Genomic DNA, 16,899 nt, shown 5'->3' with positions numbered 1-16,899 from the left:
AGAAAGGATTTATTCATTCCTTAGGTCTGCGACCTATAGACTACAATAGGGGGTGTTTTCATTTACAAACATTGGTCTGCTGCCATGTAATTTATTGATCAGCTTTTCCAGATGAATCATGGTGTGTGACATCATTTACAGGTTTAATTGCATGGATCCCTAGTGCCTGCTAAGAGGAAAATTCTGTATTTGCAATATTCTAATATTAAGACACATTTCAGAGAATTTCCCCATGTTCGATATGCAACATACTTTTCTTTCACTCAGCTTTGTTTCCACCGATTCCCATTTCTCTTTAAGATTATTTATGTCCTGCTCAACATTTGTTTCAATAGTCTCTAGGCATCTTGCAAGCATCTGTAGGCCCTTTTGCATCAGACACTTGTATGTTTCTTCTTTAGCTTCAAAGGCAGCACAGAGTTCCTAACCAAAGAGGGAAAGTATTGCAAATCGTTAATGCATAAACATTTATTTGAAAATGTTACCCCCTTAAAAGTTTCACATATAACTTTAAACATGCTAGCTATATTTTGGGGAGTTAATGTGAGTTGAACAAAGGAGGTGCCACTGTGCATTTCCAGACCTGGGCAGTCTGCAGCCCACAACTAATTTCCAGGGGCATGGATATGCCACTTCTCCCTTCCCTCTCCAGGTTCAAAAGAGAGGCTAAAACAAGGGCTGTTCAGAACACAAGAAACAGCCCAGTAAAATCTGATTTATTACTTGTGTGTGTGACAGTCATAAGCTTTGGCCTGTGCCCTTAAATTTCTGCGTGAAATGAACCATCTTACCAGGCCATGGTGATCAAAGCTGATCAAAAACAAAGGCATAACCACAGAAGATTGTGAAGCTGCATACAGAAAAACCCACCAGCTACGCTTTGCACCTCCGTCAAATATGTACTTATCCTCTAAGTTAACTTTTCTGAGAAATATACACCAAGGCTGGAGTGCAAAGAAAGGCAGATTTGTGTGCCTTGTTTGCCTGGGGCTGGCTGTTCTATTTAAAAGCTGTTTCATTAAAAAAGGAAGTAGAAAAGCTCTCTCCCACACGTGAGTGCCATTTCTTTACATTCCAGATCTTGGTTGCAATGCTGCACATGCTTGCAGCACCACTGAATGATAACCTAAATCTGAACCTAGTTGCAGTTAAGAACTTAATCTTATATTCTAAGTACAAGAGGGCAGGCAACTGTTAATGAGGTTTTGGCTCTGAACTACTTCATTCAGACACTGAAAAGAAGAATACCATTGTGCTGTCTGGTAACTTAGAGTACAGTCTTTGCCTCTGTGTACTGGTAACATGAGTTGTATTGATGAGGCAGGAAATAATAAATGGAGAATGTTCTGCAATCATTGGCTAGCTTTTTAAAAAATGTTCTAACAAAAGCTAAGGAACAATAGAATAAGCTTTCAAAATTGAGACTGCTAGTAAATTCAAAAACAATCTGGTTTAAAGAAGAGGATATACAGAAAAGGAAAAAAGAAAAACTCAACTGTCTGAGCAGTTCTCAGCATTATTTTACAGGGAAGAAAAAGACTTTAAGGGTATTCTTGATGACTCTAGTACTCAGCTAAACTTTATAGCTGAGTAACAGAGTCATCAACAATACCCTTAAAGTCTTTTTATTCCCTGTAAAATAATGCTGAGAACTGTTCAGACATACACATGTACTGCTCAATCAGTTTTGCTAATTAGTAAATTACCAAAAAAATAAGAGTGTTCTCATTAAACCTTACAGGCATTTCATTTTGCAAATGTTTCACTACGAACGGCCACAAAAGTTTAGCTTCCAAATTGGGACCATCTGCAATATTGAGATCCTTACCATATGGATATTAAGCTGTTCTCTTGCAGTCTCTGGTAAACCACCAACTGGTTTCGATGCCAAAAGCTGACGCTCCGTTTCTGTCAGCCATTGTTGCAGATCTTCAACTTCACCATGGAAACCTTGGGCCTAAGCGATACATCACCACAGCATTTCAGAACATATTTCAATAACCTAACATGCTACATCAGCTAAGGGGTTGTAAATGTTGAGCCTATGAAATCAGACTTAAGGGGGGGACTCTAAAAAGAAATGCTACTAAACCAGAGATATCCTCTGGAGTAAAAACTGCAAATTGTTGTCCGTATAATGAAACAGGGTAAAATGTGAAAGAAAGAAGAAGGAAGGAAGGAAAGAAAGACCCACAAACATTTCATCAATTGTACAAAACTTTTAATGGAGATATATAGGATGTGGGTGTTTGCTAATTATATTTTATATCTCAAATAATTCCAATTGGAAATGTGTTTTTTAAAATCATCCATACAGTAAATATGACTGCAAATATTAATTACAGCACAGTTGGGCACAGAGAAAAACTGCTGTTCAAATGGGTACTTAAGCACACAAACTCAGGCTCAGTGATAGTTATGATCTATAGCTTGATACTTCAAATTATTGCTAGTTCTCCAAGGGCACCATCCAGTCAAAGTTATCCATTTCAGAGTCCTACGATTTCAGTGACAGAAAGCTAACTAACTGGGTTCCCGATTCTCCTGTGGAAATCAGTAGGACTGTAAAAGAACCTAATATTGGCTGAAATGTGCTCAAATATTATTAATTCAATGCAAGTTTATGTCCCTTTTGTTCAGTTTCTCATACACACCTGGATCAAAGCACTGTCCAGCTGCAGCTTCCTCTTTTCTGTTTTTTCCAAGACATTTTGCCATCGCTGATTCAGAAGTTCCAGCTTGCTTTGCAGATTGCTCGCTTCTTCGACAGCACTTGACTGAATAAGGTCATTTCCTGCTTTCTTAACTGTTTCCACAGTGGACTGGTGAGCCAAGACATCATTTTGCAGCACCTGCAGTTACAAACATGTCATGCCTCACCGTATCTTAAAAACGCTAATTTCACTCAGTTGTACTAAAGTAGCAACATAATAATTTCAGTAAAAAAAACTTTGCGGGCTGTATTTAAGAAGAGCACATACAGGATTCAGAGTCTGCCTAAGGGAATGCGACTATCATTAATAGTTTACAATTATCCCTGACCTAACAACATTATCTTTACCACCAAAAATCATGACATATTTTAGTGCGCTCTATTTGTAAAAGAAGCTATGACTAAATTTAGCGTTTTTTCTTTACTTTCATAACTGTTTATACTCTCCTAATAGGAAAGTATTTCTTACAACATTACTGTAATGGTTGATACAAAGGGAATCCAGACATGATAGCATCCCATTAACTTAACTAGGAGGCATGGGCATTCACAAGAATTATTTGGGGGGGGGGGGCATCTAGTCCAGCATCCTGTTTTCACAGTGGCCAATCAAATGCTTCTGGGAAATGCACAAGCAGGACCTGAGCATGAGAACACTCCCAATCTCCTGTGCTTTCCAGCAACTGGTATTCAGAAGCACTGATGACTCCAATTGTGCACGCATATTGTTCATGGTTAGTAGCAATCGATAGCCCTCTTCTCCATGCATTTTTTCTAATCCTATTTTAAAGCCATCTTGGTTGGCAGCCAGCAATGAAGGTGCCTAATTTCTCCCCATGTAGTAGAATACTGTCCGCATATTTCATCTCCTGTTGTGCTCCTCCTATTATCCTATTCATTATAGAAACCTGCTATTTAAAAAAAACGAAAGCTCTTGAGTTTGAGGATTGTGGTTCAGTCAAGAGAGAGGTGCAACTGCCTGTCCCCATGGATAGCTCCTCCTATTTAGGACCTCTAAGGATGGCTAAGTGGCCAAAGCATGGGGAGTGCATCAAGGCTCAAAGTATATGGGTTCAGGGGTGTTATGTAACATTCTGCTAATTTCTTCATGAAGTTATGCCAAGCTATCCAAATCTTCCTATATGCTGAACCCTGTGAGAATGGACATTGCATCTCAGGGATGGCTGCCAAATCAAGAGAAACATTTTTAGGGAGTTTGAAGAAAATGGTATTTAAGCCAATGGGCAAATAAAGAGAATTTGCCATATGAAAATAGCGGAAATGGATGTTTGTTGCAGGAATCGTTAAGTGGATTGATCCTATGTGTAACATTCAGATTTGGGGTAAGAGAAACGAAATTATATCACCGTAATGGTCTTCATAGTGCAGGAAAGGGAAACTTACTGTGTATGATGTGATTTAGTGAAGTGAGAACTATGTTTGAATACACTCTCACTTCTGTGTTACAATTCGAACATGGAAATAGATTTATTATTCATTGTTTTAAATAAATGTCCATCAATTCGAAAAAGTCAAACTTTTATTACAGAAACAGGTGCCACTTTTTCTCCCCTCCACTCTTTTAGGACAACGGCAACTGCTTGCCAAGTTCCTGAATTTTTTGATGATCAAAGAGGAAGTACTCTCTAGCATGGAAGACTTAAATGAGCAGGAAGTACCTAAGAGTGAGTGTTTGCTGAACCCTTTCTGTACCTGCAGTTCATTTATTAAGCCACGACAGGTATGTGATGCTTTGCCAAGAATACGTTTTTTTTAACCAATGAGATGTTCTGAACCATCCATGACTGGGAAACGTAAAGAAAAGAAGGGAGGAAACAGCAATATCTATATGTTAGCAATTATGTTTTGTAATACAAATTTATCTTTGGGCTTGCATCCTTTGAAATCATGATTTGGTGATGTGCGAAAATGCTCTTTGCGAACGTTGCCATAAAAAGCATCCGGATATATCTAAAGCAGTGAATCTCAGAATTATCAGCTACGTACATGATGTTTGGCCAGCTCAATTTCAATAGCCTTGGGGTCACCACCCACAGGTTTCTGTTCATTCAGCAGGTCCTCTGTATGGGTGAGCCATGCGAGCAACTCATCCAGGGCATGTTGGAACTGCCCCAAAGCCAACAAAGCGCCTTCCAGCTTATGCTGTAAAAAAAGGGGGAATGGATGGAATTATTACTGTACTTTATGTTAAGGCCGCAAACAATTTAAAATGTCCTTAGTTGCATCAAACCTCAAATGAATGATTGCAATAAGGCAAGAGTGGTCAGCGAGGAGGTGCATTTCCATACCTGGCCTCCTGGCAGTGGAGTCACTGCCAACTATTGAGAGGTGAGGCAGCCAGCAGTTTGACACTGTGCAGGTTGAACAGCAGAGCCTATCTAGCACTTCCACTAACATGTCTACCCAACACTCAACCTCCCCACCACCTTCTCCTGCACCCTCCTGGTAAGCAGCAGTGAATCCACTACCAGGATGCCAGAGGCAAAGCGCTGCCCCCATCCCCTTGTCACCAACTGCTCCTGGCGTAAGAGACGCCATCCAAATTTTATGTAATGCACTTGAATGCAGCAACATTATCTGAAAACAATTCTAGACAGCGGCCACAAAGTTAAAAGTTCTTTTGCAATTATTTATTTTTCGAAATCCATTCCAGGGTGAGCTGTAATAGAAAAGGCATCATTTTATCATCCAAGGAACTTGGATAGTTAGTCAAAGAGACAGGGTTGCTCAACACCAACCAGTGAGCTTCGTGTTTGGGTCAGAATTTGAAAATGGAGCCCCACCATCGAAACCCAACAATCTCTCCCCATGTACCTCATATGTCTGATGTAATATTGTGGTGTAGCAACTTACGATAAACCACTGACCCTAAACACACTGGACTATGTCCTCCTGCCATCTGCTTGGGGCAGGGACTAGCATATTTTTTGCTAATGCACTTTGGTGAACCCATAGAAATAAATAAAAATAACTATAGTGTACAGCTTCTAGCTTCATAGCTACCACAACAACAGCCTGATTTGCAGGAAACATCTGCTGCCCGGAAGCTTATTGGAAACTGCTCCGTGTGGCAGCTGTCTCCTTGGGTCAAATTGCTCTTCTGTAGTGGCTCAATTTGTGGATCGGAAGATTTTAACCATGCTAGCTTAAAATATAGCCCAATTTAAAGTTTGCATTGCATTTCCATAGCATTGCAGAAAATCCCCTAAGCTCAGGGTTTCCAACCCCTCTTCCCCGCATGACCACTAAAAAATGTTGATGGCCTTGGTGGGCCATTCCATGATTTTTCTGTCTGTTATAGCAACTGTAATGTAACGCGCTAGATGCTGTATGATTCTAAGTGACATTTTTATTGCCTTTTTATTGCTGTAGAGGTGGAAGGGACCCTAAGGGTCATCTAGTCCAACCTCCTGCAAATCAGGAATCTCAGCTAAAGCATCCATGACAGAGGGCCATCCAACCTCTGCTTAAAAACCTCCAAGGAAGGAGAGTCCACCACCTTCTGAGGGAGTCCATTTCCCTGTCAGACAACTCTTACTGTCAGAAAGTTATTTCCAATGTATTGTATTTTGCTGTAGCACAATTTGCATTCCAATCAATTCAAATTATACTACACTAAAAAATACAATGCAATATGTTAACTGAAAATAATTTAAAAAACTGTTAAAAAGTAATATGAGTATTTGATGCCAACCTGCTATGGATTACCTGAATGAAAGGCCACAGTTTTGAGAACTCCTTCCCTAGGTCACGTAATAAACTTTGACACACAATTGAGTTTCCACGTAGAAACTCCTGCTATTGAAATTTCAGAGCACGAGTGCCAGAGAACATGCATTTCATGGCAACATAAGGCAGAATATTACCCTTTCAGTTTCCATTTACCTGGCGGCTAACAATTTTATCCTCCAGACTTTCCCACAACAGCTTAAGTTCAGACAAGGGGTCTTGTACGGTGTGCTTATCACTCTCCTCTGTCACCTTCTTCAACAACAGCTCTGCTTGGTGGTTCAGCCGTTCCATTTCAATCTGCTGCTGATAGGCTTCTTTCTTAAATTGCTGTGGAAACCAAGGAAGACAATAGTCAACAATGAATATCACCCAGAGAAGAGTGCTTAGTAGGATGCTCTGTCCTTATTTCAAAATTGCCAAATAGGTCACACCGGATATTTCTGCCCCTGGATTTCCAATAACCAAGGCATGTGTTTTCTCCAAATTAATACAGAAGGAAACGCATCCAGCATGCAAAAGCAGGAACTTTTAAAACAAATTTAAAAACCAGTTTGTGTGTGTGCGCACGTGCATGCAGTAGCAGCTGTTGCACCTGAGTGTTTGTTTCCTGTCTTCCCAATGCCATCCACTGCTGCTTACCAAGAGGGACAGGAGCAGAGCCAAGGCAACAGGTATGGGTACAGCAGTGGGAGCATCAGGCTGGGTCCACCACTGCTCTTGCACCATGCTGAGCTCTTGTTGCATTCACCCTACCCCTCTTGGTAAGAAGCATGGCATTGGAAAGAGAGGTGAGAAACATAGCTTGTTGGCTGCAACAATGCACACGCACACACAGATATTAATGTCTGCATTCATTGAGGGTTAGAATATAGCTTTACCTGTACAACGATATTTTGTGGCTCTCTCTTGTCCGTTGTTATATTTACCTGACTATTGACCCAGTCTGCTCTGACATGACTGTTGTTTTCTTCAATTTTTGGTGGTGTTATTTCACGTTTTATTGGATTTATACTTTAAATTCTTTTAATTGTTTGACACTCCTGTGGTTATGGAGTAACTAATCAATGTAATAAATAAATTAGCTGAATCCAGAAGAGTCTACCCCTTGTATTTTTACATGAGTCACAGTTCTGGGCATGCATTTTCTTAATATCATTACATCTCTGATTTAGATGTAATTATAAATAAATGCAGAGATGTGGAAGAACAACACTTCAGCAACCAATCACCAACGTAAGAATGTGCTCGAGGCTTTAGCAACATTAGTTTCCCCACCAACTGCATGACTTATGGGATACACAGAATTTCTGTTGCTGGAGGAATGTTGCTAGCCTTAGAGGAAATGGCAACAGCCGTTCCAGGGGTCATATCCCGGTTTCCAAATGCACACAGCAGCATGGAGCTCAAGGCAGATAGCCATGTGGACATGTCCATAATACATCCTTATTCAAAATATCCCTACAGTGTTTGCAAAAAGCATGGAGGAAGAAAAACCACCCAACGGAGATTTTTTTTCATCTGATATTAATTTTGGTCGTGAAAAAGATTAACTCTATATCGTGAGTTTTGAATGTCAGTGGTTGATGTTAACAAATGCTTTCTCTTTTGTCAAAAGGCATTTCTTCAGAGCTTTAAAAACATGCTTATTCAGAAGGCTGTTAAACCTGTTAAGTATGCTATGCAAAACTAGAGGAGCCAGGCACAGAAGAGGAAGGGAATCCTTTGCACACCCGAAAGTTGTTGAAGATCCAAGGAAGAAGGATTCATCAATAACTTATTTCTGCCCTCAGCACACTCTGCAAGTCATTGGGCGGCCAGCCAACACTCCCTGAAGCCTCCCTGCTGTGACCCATTCACAAAATCCTATTCCCTATTCCCTATCTAGCCTAACATCTTTTACCAAAGATACACACTGATTCAATAAGAGAGAAGTGAGAAATGTAGAAGGGCTCCCCCCTCACCCTTGTTACTGTATACCCCTAGGTCAAGGTGATGCATCACTATCACCACTCTGCCCTGTTTTGATGATCTCTTAATCCCCACTTTCATTTTTAGAAGTAATTTCTTAACCCTAATTTTCAATCTCCAACCCCTGCTGAGAGACAGGGCTTAAATATTGGCTGTTAAATTCCCTGTTTAATTTCCCAACATATTCAAGCCCTGCTTTGCACATACAATAACAGGGCTGGAGTGGATTCATCCAGTCTAATCCTGTGCCCTAAAACAGGATATCCTATACCATCTCTGCTTCCTGTGCAAAGCACACAGCAGCATCCAGGTATTATGAAAAGAATGAGTCATATTTCCATTTCAAATATTGCTTTTAGAGTTGGCTGGGGATTTTGCTTTATAGTCCAGTGGGCTGCGGTGGAAATGAAGAGATCTATGAATGTTTAGGACTAATCCATGGTATGAAGAATGACAGGCTTTGCAGGAACTTGTGCACATTCTAAAAGGGAAGCTGGGTGTCATAAAAGTAATTGATGCAGTGGTGAAAAAATAACCGCTTTTGGGGAAAAAATCCACAATTAACTCGGAGAGGAAACTGATGTCATATTACTTTCAGACTCAGAAAGGCTGTAGATTTTTAAACAACATGCCTGTACGAAAATAATTTGCTTTTTGTTACAGACTGAATGCAAAGTGATTTGGAACACTAACACTAACAGAAAGATGTACATACATAAGAAGTTACTGTTTCATACCTTCATTTCTTCTGTCTGTTGTTTTACTGTTTCTAGGTCTGTTCCAACTGGTGACATCGCAGCTAATTTACTGCCAGCGATATCCACCCAGTCAAATATGGCCTGTAAACATATTGAATAAGAATAAGAAAATCAGGTAAAATAGTAGTCCAAGTAATGCTATAGCATAGCCTCATAGTAGGTGCAACATAATAATAACTGATCTGTGAATGCCACTAAGTACTGTATATTTGTGGCTGAATAAAATTGTAAGTATTACAGGCAACAACTGTTTCATGCTTGTCCAATATGTGCATAACTGTGAACATGCGCATCACCACAACCTGGAAATGGCCTGAAAGGGGGGGGGGGCAGAGGCATAATGGGGCAGAGTGGGCTTATGCACACTCCACTGATGTGCACAGGGGTCAGGAACATAACCCCCCCCAAAAAACAGTTGCTGCCTGTTCAAAGAATTTAGAATTTTCTGCTGGGTTTTTCCACTGTGACAACTTTTTGTGCACTTCTCCATTTCTGAATATAAGAGTTGTCAAATATTTTTATCCCCAGAAAACCTACAATTGGAACATCGATGGAGAATCTTGTGGCGTCTTAAGAACTAACCCAATTATTGTCACGTATTTGTTGCAATCCTCTAATACCTACCTGCGAATAAGTTCCATTGGGTCATGCCTAGTATTGAACTGTTAGTCTTTAAAATGCCACAGATCTCTTTGTTGTTTTTGAGGTAACAGATAGTGTGATCTGGCTATCCTTCTGGAATGTATGAGTCAAATCATTTATTAAAATTCTCAAGATATGTGAAGGTCTTTAGAGGAAGCTCAGAGGGTGATATTCAAACACTCTTCCAGTGCCATATCTATGACTCAAGATGGGTATAAATGCAGCAGAGGGAGCCAGATTTTCATAACATTCAAGGACATTGCATAACATTGGATAGCAAAGGCCACTTCACTCCCCATTAATGAGGTGTGAACTACTACCAGGGATCATGCATCAGCTATACCTGAGCAGTTGTGTTCACACTTCACCTCCAACTTGGCAGCAGGTATTCCATTTAAGAGCATGCATACATGTGCATGTCAATATATCAAAGAGCACCTCTCCTACCCCAATAAAATCTAGGAACTAGCCTGCTTAGTTCCATTTGGTGGGAAATATCCACATCTTTTTGGAGTGTGCACTGCTTCTGCAAGTGTCTTCCAGACATAATGTCATACTGGAGACAATGCAGGATAAAGACTAAGAAACTGGTGGCTTTTAGGTTAGGAATTAAAGCCAAGTAATGAAAGCTGAAATATAGAAATAAGCATGTTGCTGGGACCCTCTGGTCAAATACAGTCTTTTTAAATAATAATAAAAAAAGCAATTGGGCATGATGTTACGATGTTGTCCTGCCTCTAAACATTTTACCACGGTCCAACGTGCAATGCAGTTTCTAATGCAGAGATGGGGAACCCTTTTTCCAGACTGTATTCCACAATAGTGAGCAAGCCCAGAGGCAAAGTGGGTAAAGCAACTAATGTAGTTTACCTTCATATAGCAGGCTTGATTCTACACACACTTAACACACTCCACTCCATACTCTCATCCAGGATACTAAGTGGTACTATCAGAGTTCAAGAACACAATCCAGCCAGGCAAAAACACTCAAAGTGGGTATAAAGTAAGATTGATTGTGACCTAGGGGAAAGGGGGTGCAGTTGAAGGTGGGTGTCCTGGGGAGAGTGCAAAGGGCCAGGCAGAGAGGGCTGGAGGGCTGCTTTGGTCTCCCCCGCCCAGGCATGAGGGTCCTCATCCTTGTTCCAACAGGTAGTTAGTTATTCTATCTTTACAAACATTGCATGTGATCCAAAGCAGTGAAACGGGAACCTCACTTACAATTGACAAATGATCCAAAGATCTGTTGAGCAGATAAAATTTAGCATGGCCAGTCATGAAATATTATAATTTTTGAATATGTGGGATGTTGCTCACTGAATAGAATCAAATCACCATCAGATAAGTTATGGATGGCAACATGAGAACAGGCCTTCTCTGCAGTGGCACCCCGTCTGTGGAATGCTCTCCCCAGGGAGGTTCGCCTGGCACCTTCATTATACACATTTTAGGTGCCAGGCAGAAACGTTCCTTTTTAACCAGGCCTTTGGTTGATTTAATTAACATCCTATGCCCTTTTAAAACGTGGTTCTTTTTTTAGGGGGGGGTATTGGGTTGTTTTTATTTTGATTATATATTTTGTGGTTTTATATTTTGATTTTGTTCTGTGAACTGCCCTGAGATCCACAGGTATGGGGCGGTACATAAATTCTAACAACAACAACAACAACAAATCAATAGGAATATGTTCAGATTAAAACCTGGTTATAGGATCAGTTACAATCACATAGGTAAATGCTATAAAATTGACCTTCAAACCTTGTGATATGGAAAAGATATCTTTATTGAAATAAGCTATTAGTAATATTTCTAGACTTGATCTGTTGATCAAAAACGGACATGTAATGCTTATATTGTGCAGTGGCGAGGAAAAAAAGAGATGTTAAAAATTTAGATAAACTACTTTTAACATTTCTGTTCCTAGCACTGTTTAACCACTTTTCTTTTAAAAAATGCTCTTGAAAAACCATCAGCTAATTTTAGCACTCCTATTACACACCCAGTGTACCTGAACTATAACCTGAACCTTATCAATAGATGGTTAGGAAGCTAGCAGCCATAAAATGTGAAGATATTCAATTATAGACATGCTTCTATTGGAGACAAATTTCATGTCAACCACCATGACATACCAGCAAATTAAAATGTATAGAATCTACCAAGTGAATCTTTTGTCCAAACTACAAAAGACCTTGCCAAAAAAAGCTTAGCCCCCCCCCCCCTTTTTGGTTTGAATGTCACCATCTCACATTTTGTCTGAGCTAAATGTATCATAGTGACCAAACTCTTTCAGCGGTTCGCTTGATCTACTGATGCATCCTCATTTTACTGGCATATAGGTCTTGAACATATGCAACAAAAAGTCATGGTTTTTCATTATGTGAATGACCAGCAGCAAGTCTCAGGATCATGTGCTCCTCGCCTCCTTTCCCCCACTTCAAATGTGAAGTGGTAGAAATGTGAAGCTTTCATTACCGGTTTGTAACAAACCATGGTTTCCTGTTCCATCAAAATCTGAGCACGTGAGGCATCCAAACCAGCATTTGATAATTTGCGCTAACCTGTTTATTACAAACCACAACTAAAGCTTTACATTTGTTCCTTAAATGCATAAAGGGGAAGGAAATGGAAGAGGGGAAAACATGTGAGTCTGATGATTGCCCTGGTTTGTACACGTAACAGCAGACCAAGATTTGTCGCTACATCTGAACTAGTCACAAGGAAAAATACCTATGCATAGGTCAGTATCGTGCCCATATGATTTTCCTTCTACAGCAGCTCAGAGTGGAAAGAAAAAAGGACAGGGGGTTTAATTTTAAAAATGCCCCCTGTGCTGTGGCGCTCTCTCTCTCTCTCTCTCTCTCTCTCACACACACACACACACACCCTTTTAGGAGAAGAAGAATATGCTAGGAGATCCAATCACACATCTCCAATGTAGCACATTGCATGACCCATAACATACATTTAACTCTGGATGATTCATGCCCTAATATACCTATTTATTAATTGTTCATTTAGAAATTTAGCTGCCCCACCCTGTGTTTTAGGGCAGAGATGGAGTACCTGGGGCCCTCCAGGTGTTGCTGGGACTACAGTTCTCATAATCCTTGGCTGTGTGGGCTGGCACTGGTGAGAACTGAAGTTCAACAACATCTGGAGGACCACAGGTTCCCCCAACCTCTGTTTTAGGGGAATGCAACACTATTATAAAATCAGGATCGGTAAAAACAACAGAATATCCACTAATATCAAATTAAAATACCCAATTCCACCAAAAGCCAGCCCGAACAACCAGGTTGTCTTGTGCTGCCAGAAAGAAGAACATAAGCTTGCATTTTGCCTGAGAATTCCTCATCATACAAACTTGGTATAGTAATAGAAAAATTTGGGGTGCTGTTCCCAAGCAAATTCAAAAGTTGACGATCTATGAACTTGCAGGAGGATGAAGATGAGGTCATAATAGTATACAACCATTAAGTGCTTTATAGGTTAAATGAAAACCAACATTTTCAATTGTTCTGAACCAACAATTCGGAATCAAATCAGGGGTCTCTGGCTGATTAAAAATGTTACTCTTAAAAAAGAAAAGAATGATATTAGATAATGCTTGTAAATTTTAAAGATTAAAATAACCTTACCTGCAATCCATCTTGATACTGAACAGCCGCTTGCATTGCATCCTCAAGCTTGTCAACACGTTCTTTCCATGCTTTATTTAAAGCATCCCAAGCAGAATTTAGCTGCATTTTAAATGGAGATTCACTTGAATAAAAAACTGGAAGGCAATGTCTATAACCTATATATTAAAACTTAGGATTGACATTAGATTAAGGTCTTTGTATCTGCAATATAAAAATTATGCAAGAGCTTCCCTAATACTATAAAAAGAGCAAGGAAAATCACTAAATCTAGGTGGCTATGTCTCTATTAAGGACCAGGATTCCATCCACCCAAGTTTTGGGTGGCTTATTACCATACCATAGTTAAATATGTGGATGGTTCCACTTAACAGTGCAAGTTAAACTATAAGCTTCATAGGTTTATTTCAGTTCTGCAAAGTGCCTTGAAGGTTTCAAAATCAAACCAGAAGCCAGTGTGGTGAATTTTACTTTTGACTCCCCAAAGAACCCTGTTTGTTTGCCAAGTATTTAAATTAGGCACCATACATCAATTTTAAAAAAGAAACACCTTTCTATTCTATCCATTTCATATGGGCATAAAATGCCAAACAATTACATGACTCATACCTCATCTATGCTCTTGTTGACTAATGGTTTGTCAGGTTCTCCACATGCTGCTATCAGTTCAGAGCCAAGGCTTACCACTACATCTAAGTCTTCTTGTAACCCATCTATCTCTTCTTTAATAGTCTAAAAAAGAGAAACAAAATGTTAAACTTTCCATAATATTAAATTTATTATTTAAGATTCATTCAGAGTGGCAAACATTATTTGCTATTCATTAGTGTTTAACTAGCATAGCATAAGGCCATGCTGACCTTAAATTTTAAAAATATATTGATTTATAAAGATGACAACATGAAGGAGTGAGTTTAAGAGTAGGTTTTTCTTCACCCATTGGGCAGATGGTTGTTGTGGCAGGGGCTTAACAATTCCTCTGTATCCAGAACATTACAGGGACTGACATATCTACCTGCTTAGAAAAACAGCTTTCAAATTCAGTAAGCTAACATTGTAGCCATACAGTGTGGGAAAATGACACCATAATGCTAAGGAAATAAGGTGAATACTAGCCTCCTTTTAAACAAATTAGTAGGTCTTGCTTCTGAATATTATCAAATAAAAAATGCAATGTCTCAATGTCACATGGTCCCAGGCTGCTATTATTTCCCTGTAATGAATGCTTATGACTTTTGTGAATAAAGGTTGGAAACCAGAGCTGTTTTAGGCATGTCCAATGGCAGTGAGATTATTTTATTCCCTCTCTTCCACTTTACCCCACACACATCCTACCACAGCAAATCACAAACGGCTTAGGAAAGTCCTCTCACTTCAACAGGCAATACTGGGGAGGGGAGTGGCTATCAGAAACGTAAACCAAAAGACCAAACTTGTGCAGTCATTTGAATACCACGTTGGGAGGCAGATTGCTCTGGGTGAGAACGGATGGTGTTTTAAGGGTGATTAATGCATGAATTTCCCCCACTCAATGGGTGGAATTCAACATCACACTATGCCAATATTCCATCAGCAAAGGCATTTCTGCTTGTCAGATGCAACTATCTCCCTTTTCCTCCCTCTCCATGCTGTTCTGGGGGTTCCCCTGACCCTCCAGAGGTGAAGGGGGAGAAGAGGGGTGAATCTCTATTGAGCTAGTAGAAGTTCTTGTGCTGACTTCCATTAGCAAAATGGGTTAACTGAATCCAGCCCCATGCTTGAATCATCATTAGATGGCTTATAAGGACACAACAGTCATCAGAAAGAACGTTGAGTCCTGCTGGGTTGAGGCCAAAGGCTTATCTAGTTCTGCATCATGTTCTCACAGTGGTCAACCAGATGCCCACAAGGACCTGTGCACAACAGCACTTGTGATTCACAGGAGCTGATATTCAGAGGCAAACTGCCTTTGACATTTGGAGGTAGAACACAGCCATCACCTTTCATTATTACTTCAAATGCATTTCCCCCCATGCAAGTCTTTTCCTTTAGCAGTGCATAGACTCTGAAGAGAAAAAAAGGGCATTACTGACTAGTGCAGGAAGGCAAAAAAAAAAAATGCCGGCCATGATTACCTGTAGTTATGCATTTGTTACACACAGGGATTTTTGTTTCTTAAAGAAGCAAAATAAATCCACACAGATGGTGCTGGACTCTATATCCAGTCCTGTCCATATATAATGGGTAATTAGGAGTTCCCACAATGTGAATGAGCTGTGGAGAACCTTGCACTCGAGACGGGAGGAGGCGGCTCAGTGTGGCTCATTCACAGAGCTGGAAACAATGGTTTCCTATTATATCTGAACCAGCCATGATTTGTAAAGGAATTTCTACTAAACATAGCATAACAATATAGTCCAAACCACTAACACGCTTATACACGATTGCTAAGAAATATATGGGAGCAGGACAGTAGTCTAAGCCCAACAGTTACATTTCACCTACCTCTGCTGCTTCTTGCTGTTGCTTTACCACTGAAGGATCAATTCCAGCTCCTTCTAGTTCTCTGATAAAATCCTGAGTATCCTTAATAGTGGCTATGAGAGCCATGTGATCACACCAGAACTTCTCTGCTAATTCCATTGCATCAAGCAATTTGGCCTCCCTTTCCTCAGCCAGGGTATGGATGTCTTCCCACATAAAGACCATTTGATCCAACTTATCCTGGACCACTAGGAAGCAAAATATACATGGGCAGGTATATAAAGTTCTGCTTCTTAATAGGTGCTTGTGGAAACTTTTTCATGCATTTATTTTGAAATGTAAAATTTTGAAGTCTACCTTTAGCAGATATGTCCTTATCAGCGCCTTCTGAACGGGCAATCATCTCCTCCCCACGCTGCTTGAGGGTTTCATAGACTGGCTGAAGTTTTTCAAGGTCAACAGACACGTTCTTATTTTCACCGATCTGTTCTTTAATCTTCTCAACCTCAGCTGAGATGGAAGGCGGTTGCCTCAAACGTTCAACAATGCGTTCTAGGCTCTCAGTGGTCGAATCTATCTTGTCATGGAACTATGCAGACAAATGGGGAGGAGGGAGAGAAGACTGGGTGAGTGACAGATTAGCAACATTTAAAAGGAATTGGGTCAAACCAGGAAAAACCCCAGTTATAGCTGAATGAACATGCTTAAAGCATCCTTAACTATTTTTGTGACATTTTTTGTCTTTCTCAACAGATTTATGATCTTAGTTTAAGCAAAATTTATGCTTCCCAATCAAGGTGTCCAAATCATATCTGCTTGTTAGTGAACTAGGAAGCTTTACAGTACAGACCAATTGTTAACTGTCTCATCATCACCATGTATTAATACCATGTATTAACAGTTTCCTGAACATGGTTTTATAACACAGAGGGAATAACACATTTTTTTTCACCTATCCTTAGCC

The 16,899-nt window shown here is 40.0% G+C and overlaps 1 protein-coding gene across 49 annotated transcripts in view; it reads right to left on the bottom strand.

Moving 5' to 3' along the window:
- DST (dystonin) overlaps positions 1-16,899 on the bottom strand; it is a 315,621-nt gene that overhangs the window by 36,462 nt on the left and 262,260 nt on the right. For all 49 annotated transcript variants that reach the window (XM_083431241.1, XM_083431260.1, XM_083431249.1 and 46 more), the window contains 10 exons: positions 16,293-16,524; positions 15,957-16,183; positions 14,082-14,204; positions 13,473-13,574; positions 9,172-9,273; positions 6,620-6,793; positions 4,721-4,876; positions 2,655-2,852; positions 1,829-1,957; positions 253-423 (listed from right to left, as the gene is read on the bottom strand). In XM_083431241.1, coding sequence (XP_083287367.1) covers positions 253-423; positions 1,829-1,957; positions 2,655-2,852; positions 4,721-4,876; positions 6,620-6,793; positions 9,172-9,273; positions 13,473-13,574; positions 14,082-14,204; positions 15,957-16,183; positions 16,293-16,524 — 1,614 coding nt within the window. The remainder of the gene's footprint in view (positions 1-252; positions 424-1,828; positions 1,958-2,654; positions 2,853-4,720; positions 4,877-6,619; positions 6,794-9,171; positions 9,274-13,472; positions 13,575-14,081; positions 14,205-15,956; positions 16,184-16,292; positions 16,525-16,899) is intronic.

Source organism: Podarcis tiliguerta (assembly GCF_965153285.1).
Source record: "Podarcis tiliguerta genome assembly, chromosome: 3".
Taxonomy (NCBI): Eukaryota; Metazoa; Chordata; class Lepidosauria; order Squamata; family Lacertidae; genus Podarcis; species Podarcis tiliguerta.
Note: the sequence above shows the minus strand (reverse complement) of the source record. Positions and strands in the feature narration are given on the sequence as shown.